Source organism: Xenopus laevis, chromosome 3L, assembly GCF_017654675.1.
Source record: "Xenopus laevis strain J_2021 chromosome 3L, Xenopus_laevis_v10.1, whole genome shotgun sequence".
Lineage (NCBI taxonomy): Eukaryota > Metazoa > Chordata > Amphibia > Anura > Pipidae > Xenopus > Xenopus laevis.
Window position 1 is genome coordinate 126,017,770 of NC_054375.1, and position 13,186 is coordinate 126,030,955.

Sequence of the window (13,186 nt, forward strand, 5' to 3'; positions counted from 1 at the left end):
TGACGTAGGGAGTGATATATTTGCAAATGGTTTTCATTTTTTATTATTTGTGGTTTTTGAATTATTGAGCAGCTCTCCACTTTGCAATTTCAGCAATCTGGTACCTAGGGTCCTACTTACCCTAGCAACCAGGCATTGATTTGAACAAGAGACTGGAATATGAATAGGAGAGGGTCTGAATAGAAAGTAGGTATAAATGATAACTTTTTAGCCTTACAGAGCATTTGATCTTCAGATGGACCCCCATTTGAAAGTTAGAAAGAGTCAAAAAGAAGGCAAATAACTCAAAAACATCAAAGCCAATTGAAAAGTTGCTTAGAATTAGCCATTCGATAATACACAATGGGGCAGATCTGCTAAAGGGCGAAGTGACTAACACTGGCGAAAATTCACCAGCATGACGTCATTCAGGCACTTCAATTTACTAACGGACGCAGGTGTAACTTTGGTAGTGAAAGAGACAGACGCTAGCGATCATTCGCACTCTATCGCCAGGCGAATTTTCGCTCTGTTGAATGGACAATATTACGGAAATTAACTAAGATGTGGATTTTACTGAACGTTACCTCTTTCGCCAGACTTGCCTTCGTCAGCTCAGACCAGGTGAAGTGCAATGGAATGCATAGGACATCCTCAATTTTTAGTGGAAACATTTTCTAAGTCCCAAAAAATGCTGGCGTCTTTTCCGAGTGATAGCCTGCAAATGTCTGTAAAAATTTTTTTGGGTAACTGGGTTCCCCCCTACATTTTCTAAAATATGGCACATAAACTATACACTGGACTCATGTGTAGGGCAATATAACAACTCTATTTTATTAAGGTTCCCTTGCCTTGTGTAGTGTAATGTATTTGCTGCAACATATACTGTACGTCCATTCAACTTTATCATTTCCCGCTGTATGCAAATTAGCCAACGCTAGCGTATCTTTACTTTGATTGCAAGTATCGCTAGCGAAAATTCGCCATCATTTGGCGCACTGGACGCAACTTTGAACTTAAGTAAATTAGTGTTGTCTGAGCGAATTTTCGCCCGGTGAAGTGTTGCAATAGCTGCAAAGCCGTCGCTGGTGAATTTTCGCAAGTTAGTGTATCTGTCCCTAAACGTTAACTGAAAGGGGAACTATTGCGAAAATTAAAGTTTAATATAAGCTTCAGCAAACAATCAGTTAAAAATTCTGTACCGTTTCTGAAATAATCAAGTTTATGTTCACTATTCCTCTCTCAGCATCTGTTTCTCTTCATTCTGTCTTCATTCAGAATTTGGGTGTCAGATGAATGATCCAATATGTCTTATAGGGGGGCTCCTTTTGCCTAGAAGATGTATTAGAGCTCACTCTATTAAACTCACCAGACATCATGTCTCTCTACATGCAGGATTTGTGCAAAAGGCAGTTATTTAGTTAGATTTTGTTTGTACTGGAATCAGTTATTTTAATTGAGCTCTAATACATCTGCTAGGAAAGAAAGCACCCCTTTAAGATATATTGGATCTAACTGTCAGTGATTATCTGACACCCAACTGCTACATGCATTCATGAAAAAGAGGGTAAATCTTCCCCTTTACAGAGTAATGGTAAGGCCCAATATTGAATATACATTACACTTCTGTAGGGATGCACCCAATCCACAATTTTGGATTCGGCCGAACCCCCGAATCCTTCGCGAAAGATTCGGCTGAATACTGAACCAAATCCTAATTTGCATATGCAAATTTGAGGTTTGAAGGGGAAATTTTTTAAACTTTTTTTTGTGCATATGCAAATTAGAATTCGAATTCGGTTCAGCCGGGCAGAAGGATTCAGCCGAATCAGAATCCTGCTGAAAAAGGCCGAATCCCGAACCGAATCCTGGATTCGGTGCATCCCTACACTTCTGGTATCCATTGCTGCTGGAAAAGCATGGACCGTTAATTGTATTATATACCAGGCTTTGCATTGCTAAACAGCGACACCCGTTGGACACATTTGAGAATGCGCTTCTTCCTTTGTGCAGATTCTGTTAATGCCTGTTATTATTAACATGTATTTATAGAGCGCCAACATATTGCGAGGCCTGTTAGATTAACAGTTGTGGCCACTTTGGGACCAACGTGCTGAACAAAAGACGTGCCTCCTTCACAAAAAAAGAACTGTGTGCAAAGAAGACCAGCAGTTACTTATTTCTTAGTAACCAACCAGGGGTCAAAAAGATGCTGCACAGAGACTGTCTCCAGATTGCACTTTTATTTCATGACCAATCAGCCACCAAGCACATTTGGGATGTCACATTCATTAGTTAGATGATGGGAAATTAAAACACAAAAAACATTCACTTATCTGATATGAGTTTTTGAAGCCCAAGGCAGCTTATTAAGTACAACATGGCTGCACTAGTAACCCTGATTATTACAACTATGTCTTATAAGTTATTTCCTGAAAAGACAGTTTTCTGCGCAGCCTGGTTTTCCAGTGCGGTTAGTTGGTGTGCAATATAGTCAATGAAATTAGATGTATCAGACTGGAAAATCTATGGTTTCTGGCAGTTAAAGGAGATCCAGTTTCATTATTCTCCTCAAAGGGTAAACACATACAAAATGGTTCTTCCTTCAGGTCCATTTCAAGAAAATAAGTGCAACTGTGAGGATTCATAAATATGCCAAGAAAATCAAATATGACATTTGGCTCAAAGGAGGTGAAAATGACTATAGAGGATTTTATTGACATTCATTTGGTTAGCACCTCTTATCTGTTGATCATTGCATCCTCCTCCAGTCGCAGCTCTTGTACTTTTTAAGGGCCTATGATTTGTTCTGGGTACTGGTTACATTTGCGCCTTCCTTCACAGCCTTAGAGTAAACCCGATCACCAAATAAAGTGCTGCCAATTCGCACGTTTGTGGATCCAACCTCGATCTGCAGGAAGTGAATAAGATGATATTCATGATAAGAGCAGCGTTATCATGATAAAAGAACGTGTTGTGAAGATAGAATTCTATGAGACATAGGCACTTATTTTTATTTGGGATAGAAGTTATTTAACACAACTATGTACAATAATGGTACATGTATTAGACAATTTGCACCATCTTATTTGTAGGGCGTGAGCACCCCACATACTGAAGAGACTTTTATGGTGAATAAGGCAGGATTTAAGTTAACACTAAGGTGGTTATTTTCTTAAATCCAAATTTACATGATATTTTATTAAAAAACCACGACCAAACTCCCATCCCCGATTTTTAGTTTATTTTTTTAATAAAAAAAAACTCAATTTATTTGGATTGCAGAAAAGCTTGATAAAATCTAGCAAAAACCCGAATTGCTCGAATTTTCCTGGCTGTTTCCCCAAATTGCTCAGATTTTTTGGGCTTTTTCCCTCGAAGTGCTAAAAATTTTCTGGCTTTTCCCCCCGAATTGCTCAAATTTTTTATGCCCGTTTCCCTGAATTGCTAGAATATTTCAGTTTTTTTCCCCGAATTGCTCAAATTTTTCTGGCTGTTCCCTCGAATTTGCTAGAATTTTTCAGTCTTTTCCCCAGAATTGCTCAAATTTTTCTGGCTTTTCCCCTCGAATTGCTTGAATTTTTTATGCCTATTTCACCAAATTGCTCGAAATATTTCTGGCTTTTTCCCCGAATTGCTCAAATTCTTCTGGCTTTTTTTTCTGGGTTTTTTCCCCCGAATTGCATGAATTTTTCTGTCTTTTTCCCCGAAAACACTGAAAAGTCTGATTTTAGGCTAAACCCAGCGCAGACCATGAAAACGTCAAATTGAGATAGGTGCCTTTCCCATTGACGTTTTTTTCTCTAAAAATTTGAGTTTTCTATGGGAAAAAACTCCCCAAGACTTTAACATTCGGATTTTAATAAATAATTAAAGAAAACAGATGAATTTATTTGAAAATATTGAATTTTTCTATGTATGTATATTCTTCCTGTGTCTGCATGGGCTGCCTGCACAAAATCTGGTTTCCACCCACACTCCAACTAAACACAGGAAGGTCAATTGCTCCTGGTGAAACTGACCCTCGTGTGTGTGCATTGTTAGACACCTTGGACTGTAAGCTCCACTGAGGCAGGGACTGATGGGAATAATGTATAATCTCTATAAATAAATAAAAAGTAAAACTAAGCAATCAACTCACTGCATGCTCAAAATCCGAGGACATTCCCATACTGAGTTCCACAGAGTCGATCTGAAGTCCCAGCTTTTCACACACCATATCCCTCTGAGCCAGCAGCATCTATATAGGGAACAATATTTGTATGAATATATAACCTGTATTATAGTACATCACTGCATACAATTATTTCTGTTTTATTTTGTTAGCAAATTTTCATTGGGGTGTGTTGTCTTGACCTTTAACTCCTGGTTGTTACTTTTTAAACAATGTTGCAAAAGTCTTAATTCCCCAGCAAAGTCAGGTCTGTTAATCAGCTGCCTTATCTTATATTGTATCAACTGTCTGAGCCACCAGGACAGCGAATGGAAAGGGACAAATGCTGCTTTCAATAGCAATACATATACAAATAACTTATAACCATGAAAATGTTAATGAATTGCAAAGTTGCTTCTTTTATTAGGCCAAAAAGTATTTTTGGGGTTGACACAAGATACGAGTCTTACTAACCTATACAGATACATTGTGCTTTGGCAAAAACATATCCTCTCCAGACTCCTCTCATCAGAAGCAAATGTATAGCAAGTTCAGGAAAAAAACTGCAACATCAACCACAGCTCCCATTTGATATCACACCCCACACCCATTCCTTACCTGAAAATCAGGATTGGGTCCCTGGGTTAGATCATAACCAAAGCTCCCAATTGTCATCAGCCCCACAAATTCCAGGCTGGGGCATTTCTCTCTGATATGTTTAACAAGTTCGGCAGTTTCAGCTGGTGCAAGGCCATACTTACCTGAAACAACATAGAAGAAGAAATTTAACACTGGAAACTCAATTCACTCATTTCTCGTTCTCTTCCTCATGTACATAAAATGACTTCCAGATTTATCGTCATCATTACTTATATAGTGCCGACAAGTTACGCAGTGCATAATATTAGATGACGAACAGAGAGCAAACAGTAGATGACAAACAAGGGTTCACAGAGTACAATAGGATTAGAGGGCCCTACATGTGAGAGTTTACAAACTAAGGGTAAGGGCACATGGGAAGATTCGGGGAGATTTAGTCGCCTGGCGGCTAATGGCCTCTTCTTCTGGGCGACAATCTCCCCGATCTGCCTTCCCGCCGGTTATAATGAGAAATCGCCAGCGGGATGGCACTTGCTGCACTTTGTTTTCTGAAGTCGCCAGAAGTCGCCTCACGAGGAAACTTAGGGCGACTTCGGAAAACGAATCGCCGCAAGTGCCATCCCGCTGGTATTTCTCATTATAGCCGGCGGAGAGGTAGAGGAAGGCAGATCAAGGAGATTGTTGCCAGCCTACTAAATCTCCCCACGTGCCCTTACCCTAAGGGTCAGGGCACATGCTCAGATTCAGGAGCGCTTCAAAGTGCCATCCCACCGTCGATTTACATTCTAGCCGGCGAGAGGCAGTTCGGGGAGATTAGTCGCCCCGAAGAATAGGAGAATTGTCGCCGGATGACTAATCTCCCGAATCTAAGTGTGTGCCCTGACCCTAAAGGTTAGGGTACAAATTTGTAATTTACAATATCACTGATTAATTAGGATACATTGAATAAACTTCCCTAAACAGATGTGTCTTTAGGAAGCTTTTGAAAGTTTAGAAGGAAGGAGAGAGTCTGACAGCTTGAGACAGAGAGTTCCAGAAAAAAGCAGGAGTCTGAGAGAAATCTTGTAGATTAGAATGGGTAGAAGTAGGGTTGCCACCTGGCCAGTATTTTACCGGCCTGGCAGGTAAATATGCCAGTTGTAATAGGGAAAAAAGATAACTATATGGAAAGGCCGGTATTTTTTTCCTGAAAAGTTGGCAACCCTAGGCAGAAGTGATGAGAGGAGAAGCGAGGCGAAGGTCAGAAGCAGAGCAAAGGTTGGGCGAATGATGGACTTTGTCTTTTTTCAACCCAATTTAACTATGTAACTATTTAACTATGAATGAGAGTATTTAGAGACCAGAGATGAAATAGGAGAAATAGGGACGGGTTTTATTGTTCAGGGCCTTGAATGTGAGTGTTAGTAAATTGAATTTGATTCTAGAGATTGGGAGTAAAGGGACATGCATATGGGAGCAGCTGATATTGAGCGGTGAGATAGATAAATAAGTCTAGCAGCAACATTTAGAACACATTGGAGTTGTGAAAGGCAACTTGGAATACCTGCAAGGAATAAGGTTGCAGTAGTCAAGACGGGAGTTGATAAGAGACAGATTTACAGAATGTGTAGATACGACAAATGCCTTGTGTGAGTGTCCACACAGTGGGAATGGTTTATACGGCTGAGGCTAATGAGCTGCTAATCCAGGAGATTTTATGGCAAAATGCATACTATGCCTAATACGGCCATGCCTTCCTGTGGCATGTTTTTTACTAAACAGATTTGTACTGCTTAAGTAAACAAAATACCCTGGCTTTTTAAAAGATCATTACTCCCAGTGTCAGTTAAAGGGGACCCGTCACCCAAAAGAATTATTCAAAATCCTATTTTATCAGATTAGTCAAGGAAAATTAACTTTAACTACACTATATAAATTATTTGAATCTTGTTTCCTTCAGTCTGGGATTTCAAAATTATAGCAAGCAGCCATTTTGTGGACACTGTTATTAAGAAAAGCCTTGTATCATCTCAGAATCTTGTTTGTGCACCAGAATGGGGGACCCGATGTCCATCCCCATGCCCTGACCACACAGTTATATGGTAAAGAGAACTGGAGGAATGTGTGGGGAGCAGTGACATCTAAGAAGTGCTGAATTGAAAGTGAAAGTAATTGTCTGCCCTGCCTCTATGCAACGGGCATAGAGGAGGGGCAGACAATATTTGATTGACAGCTGAGATTTTTAAATGAGCTTACAACAGCTATGAATGCTTAAATAAAAAATAGAAATTGGATTTCATGTTTAATTTGAAAAGGACTTTTATTATACAGATTTTTGTGTCTGGTGACATGTCCACTTTAAGATGCTGTATGTTCAGCAGAGCATTTCTCTCAAGGATGTCAATTTTTGAATATCCAGCTGTTGCTGACCTATGACTCCCACCACACACCTAAACAGGGCTTAACGACATTTGGAAGGACAGGAGTTTTCTTCTTAAAGAGGTGGTGCATCTTTAAGTTAACTTTTAGTATGTTATAGAATGGCTAATTTTAAAAAACTTTTCAATTAGCCATCGTTTTTTTTTTATTTATACTTTATGTATTATTTGCCTTCTTCTTCTGATTCTTTCCAGCTTTCAAATGGCAGTCACTGATCCCATCTAAAAACAAATGTTCTGTAAGGCTACACATGTTATTGCTACTTTTTATTACTCGTGTTTATAGTCAGGCCTCTCCTATGCTTATTCAAGTCTCTCATTCAAATCAATGTGTGGCTGCTAGGGTAATCTAGTAACCAGATTGCTGAAATTGCAAACTTGTGAGCTGCTAAATAAAAAGCTAAATAACTTAAAAACACAAATAATAAAAAAAGTTAACCAATTGCAAATTGTCTCAGAATATCGTTCTCTACATCATACTAAAAATTAAATCTATGTAAACATCACCTTTAATGTGTGGGGCCCAGGCTTTCTCTGTGCATACTTGCTAAATCTGGGCCAGGGAGCCTACAGTGGGCTGATTAACATTTTTAGGATCAGTACCACATTGATCTATCCACACTTTGGGACTTTAGCTAACAATGCAGACCTTTTACTTGCATTGTCTACTTACTGTCCTCACTGCTTGTGTTCACCTGCACCATGACCTTTAGCTTTTCTGATGATCCCTTCTTTTGCCAGGAACTGTTTACCTTGTCAGCCAGTTTCACTGAGTCTATGGTCTCCAGAATGTAAAGGTTTGGGACACCTGCAAAGTTAGATACAGTACATCAAAAGATGAGTTATGGTGAAATAATAGGTGCAATGAGTTCTCTTGCTTTGGAAGTCTATAGAGTGATCTTATCTAATTGTAACTCACAAACCACCTAACCATGTTTTAGTGGGTTCACCAGTGTGTGCCACAGAAGGGATCTTACCAACTAACTTGTTGATGTGCGTCTTCTGCAGATGCCCGATAAAGTGCCATTTGATGTCTGGGCAAGAAGATAGAAGCTGAAAGGAACAACAATTAGTAGTAGTAACCAGCAGGAAGTTTTGAACTACAGACAAAAAGCCTAATCTAAAACACACACACACTCGCCCACCCACTGTTATTATAAAATATATCTGGAACGGTCTAAATCCTAAAACGGACGAATGGCTAGTGTCAGAGGGTTGATATTTGTTACTCCCACCCTCTATGATGCCATAACGCTATAGGGCCCAAGGCAGGATGGACTATAAGGGCTAATGGTCTACTGTGGACAATGGTCACTCATATAACTTATACTAGGCCATACAAATAAATGATCACCACTCTGTTACTTAAATTCCAGAGTGTCAGCATGTCTCTTATGCCCTTTTGCAGAAGTATTGCTCAATAGCTGTCTGTACCACAATGGCTATGTTTAGCCAACAGATGTTTACGAGGCTGTGGACAGTTGGAACCAGAAATCTCTTATGTTGCAAAACTGCACATCTTACAGGAATGTATAAATGTATATGTCAGTAAGTCTCCTTGCCAGACCATGTATGGTATTTCCGTGAACCCCTTGTCACAATTACTGTAAATGCCTTCTGAAAGCTATATAACGGACCAAGAGGTGGGTTTTTGGTAAGTCCTTGGGTGACATTCTGTGTGTTACTCCAACAGCTTACCCAGACAAAACTGTTATGTTGTATTATGTAAGAATAAATTGCCTGACTATCACTAAAGGTTTTCCTTTACTGAGTTTTGTCTTACACGAGCTCAAAAATGGTACTACTAAAAATACCATCACCACCCACCTTGTCCCAGTTGATAGTGAGCCCAGAATATATCCAGAATTTGTCCACTAGGTGTAATAGTTCCTGCAGTGATGGCCCTGGATCATTAAGATATAGGTGCACATTGTCTGCATATAGGTAGATACGTTCTTCAACCCTTCCCCTTAATATGTGCTTAGGATCTGATTAGTATTGCCAGAGACTAAGTTGCCAGTGTGAATAGAAGTGGCAACAGAGGACAGCCCTGCCTAGTGCCCCTCTGCAGCTGGAAAGAGAGCAGCTCAAATTAGAAGGTAATTGACTAGAATCACAGAAGCACAACAACTTGGCTGATGAAAGGTTTGGTTGTCCATTAAATAATAAATCTCTCTACATACTTTATGTATACGTATATGTATATACGTTTCTTGTTTTTAATTTAAAGGAAACATTAAAGGACAAGGAAAGCCATTATGCCAAGTCTGTTGTATGTAATAGCAACACCACCTGCTGAACCTGATCACAAGATTATTTTATCAAAATTCTGCACAGTACTCTTCCCATGCCCTCCGATATGTCTGCCTATTGAACTTCGGTTGCGGTTGCCTTTTTTCTGCATGTGGCAACATCAAGATGGCTGAGCGGAACGATAAGCACATGCACCAAAATTATACTGCCCCTTGGGAGAGTGCGTCACGGAATCGTGTGTGCTCTCACAAATGTTCTTACAAAGCACACTCAAAAATACTTTTGAATGCGCATGCTCCTGGATCTTGATCTTTGCGCAGGAGTGGTGAGTTATGGGTATTTCCATTAGTTAACTTAGTTTTTTCAACAATGAGGTTTAAAAAAATAAATAAAAAAGAGGGGGTTTAATGCACTAATGACACCACTGGAGGTATGCCTGTGAAAGAAGATTAACTCTTTAGTAGACTTTCCTTGTCCTTTAAGAACTGCAGAGGTAAAGATAGAACATGACATTACTTACACTTGGATCTGAAGCCTTTTCAGCTAACTCTTGAACCTACAGAGAAAGAAAGAGGCAGAGATTGTATCAATTTAATCAATTTGATTAAGAGTTTAGGGCCTACCACACAGGCATATTCGGGGAGATTAGTCGCCAGGCAACAAATCTCCTCTTCTTCGCAAATCCTCTCCTCTTCTTTTCCAAAGTCGCCCCTAATTGCCTCACGAGGAAATTTCAGATGACTTCAGAAAACGAAGCGCTCCGTGTGCCTGCCCCCAGGCGATTTACATATTAGCCGGCGGAAGGCAGATCGGGGAGATTAGTCGCCGCGAAGAAGAGGAGATTTGTCGTCTGGCGACTAATCTCCCCAAATCTGCCTGAGTGGCCAGGCCCTTAAAAGTCTTGTGTTAGTTTACAAATTAGTGTTTACTTACCCCCCTCTTATGAGCGGTGTGGGATGAGTAGATGTGTAGCACAGTTATAGCCGAAGAAGATCAAATACTATACAACAAGTAATCTTTTTTTAGTTTCTCTCTATATTATCTTTTACTGTTTTTTTAAAATGTATTAACTGCATTTTTACCCTCCAATATAAGATTTGTGAGTTAGGTCACTGACGCATTTCGACTCACAAAGAGCCGTCGTCAGGATATCCATACATATAGGAACCGTTATTTGTGTATGTGTATATATATATATATATATATATATATATATATATATATATATATATATATATATATCCTGACGACGGCTCTTTGTGAGTCGAAACGCGTTGATGCACCATGCACTAATAAAAATATTTTGATATATACCTGAAGGGTCAATGCCGTGAGTGCTTTCACTGGACTGCTATCGATGAATTTGGTTAGCACCCGGCCACTAATTGCAGGAATGGGAGAGTGCCGATTTACCCTTTATATACATATATATATATATATACATATATATATATATATATATATACATATATATATATATATATATATATAATATATATATATATATATATATATATACTCAGAGCATAGAAAATATCTGAACCGAAAATCAGGCATCTCAGACCTGCTGAGGTTGTATATAAGTCAATGGGAGAAGTCCCGAAGATATATTGATCTGCGCTGGGTTTCTTGCAAAAATCCGAATATTTCATGGTTTTAGGGCAAAAATCCGAAAAAAAATAGGCGTTTTTGGGTGGAAAATCCGAAAAAAAATGTGGTTTTTCTTTTTCCTGCACAGGAAATTTTTGGGAAAATGTATTGATGAATAAGGGGAAAAAACCCGTGTGGATTTGGTAGGAGTATTTTTCAGAAAATGAGATAAATTCGGCCTTTTATAAATGGGCCTCCCAGACTTCTATTTACTTATCAGTATTGATCTTTTCTTTCCCACATATATATTGCCTCTGGATCATATACAGCAGGGAAGGGGTTCCCAAACTTTTTTACCCATGAGCCACATTCAAATGTAAAAAGAGTTGTGAAAAGAGAAGCATGAACAAGTCCCTGGGGGTGCCAAATAAGGGCTGTGATTGGCTTTTTGGTAGCCCATTTGTGGACTGGCTCTGTTTGGCAGTACACCTGTTTTTTATACAACCAAAACGTGCCTCCATGCCAGGCATTCAAAAATATGTTTTGAGGCCACTGATAGCAACATCCAATGGGTTGTTGAGCAACATGTTACTCATGAGCCACTGGTTGGGGATCACCGATATAGAGGATCATACAGATAAACTCACATAGTTTTCTCCGAAGTATCGCTGCCCATGTCTGTAAGCTTCAATAACCACGTCCACTGGCTTCGTTTTACTGACCGCCACCAGCCTGGGATCAATTGCTGGCAGAGTCTGAATAAGAGACAATAAGTCACAGGTGGTACAATATCCTCATAAGAAGCACATCTGTAATCTATGTTACAAGGTGTATAAACAGTAATGCCTTAGGTACATCAGTATATTTAAGATCAGAAGTATATATTCATGATAACCATGGTATAATTCTGGCTGGGCTAATTTACTAATAATGATGCTAAATTGCACTAGTGTAGTTAGCTACTCAGCTAGCTCAGTTAAAACAATGAAAGCAAATATCTGATTGGTTGCTATGGGTAACCCCCTGCGAGTTTGTATAAGGAGTTTGAACCAGTGATCTCAATTCGTGGTTATGTATTTGCATGAAAACTGGACTGCACCCAAACTTAGTTTAAAGGGGTGGTTTTCCTCAAATTTAAAATGACGTTACATTTTAGTATGTTCTAGAATGGCTAATTCTAAGAAACTTTTAAACTGGACTTCATTTTTTTTTTTTTATAGTTTTTGAATGATTTGCCATCTTCTGACTCTTTCCAGCTTTCAAATGGGGGTCACTGACCCCCCTCTAAAAAAAACACATGCTCTTTAAGGCTAAAAAATGTATTGTTAATGCTACTTTTTATTACTCCTCTTTCTATTCGGGCCTCTCCTATTCATCTTCCAGTCTCTCATTCAGATCAATGCATGGTTGCTAGGGTAATCTGGACCCTAGCAACCAGATTGGTGAAACTCCAAACTGGAGAGCTGCTGAATAAAAAGCTAAATAAAAACTCAAAAAACACAAATAATAAAAAATGTCTCAGAATACCACTCTCTACACCATACTAAATGGTGAACAACCCATTTAAGCACCTGGTACTGATTGTATAATGCAGAATCCCTTTAAATCATTTTTTCATTGTAATCTGTAGAATATGACAGGCTGGTGTCATTACTTGATCTATTATAATACTGTAGGACTTATAGAGATGTGTGTTCCCATTCTTACATTAATACTTCTATACTGGATTCCATCTATTTTTGGATGTACCTGCTGTTCACTAGCCCTGACATATTCCTGGCATCTCTAGCCTGCTCACCTTGATCCTCCTGGCTGCAGCATGCTGGACCCTCTCCCGCACAGACTGCAAAGCTTTCCCTATCTCCTCTGACATGCCTGCTCTCCACATTCTCACCTACTACTTCCGCTTTACGGGTCATAGAGGAACAGTCACCGGCCAGCCAATAGCGTACGGGCAACCCTAACTATATCCAATCAGAACGTTGGTTTAGGAAAAGGGGTGGTGGCAAAAGTAATCGTAATTGTCGTACGTAATTGGCCATGTTGTGAAGGTCTAAAATTATCCTTTCCCTCAGCAGGATCCGCAGAGTAATGAGCGGTCCTGTAATAAGTGTTTCACAGTGTTGCATAATGTGTCAGCGCAACATAATCTCTGGAAATTAAAGTTTTAATAGGATTTAAATAAATAACTTCT

General features: G+C 39.3%; 1 protein-coding gene across 1 annotated transcript; it reads right to left on the minus strand.

Annotated features, from left to right (window-relative positions):
* Window positions 1-2,207: 2,207 nt before the first annotated feature.
* plpbp.L (pyridoxal phosphate binding protein L homeolog) lies at window positions 2,208-12,878 on the minus strand. The gene is given in 8 exon segments (NM_001097867.1): window positions 2,208-2,890; window positions 4,121-4,219; window positions 4,751-4,893; window positions 7,823-7,957; window positions 8,127-8,202; window positions 9,923-9,958; window positions 11,640-11,747; window positions 12,791-12,878. Coding segments are annotated over 8 exon segments (786 nt in total). The 5' UTR covers window positions 12,866-12,878; the 3' UTR covers window positions 2,208-2,776.
* Window positions 12,879-13,186: the final 308 nt, after the last annotated feature.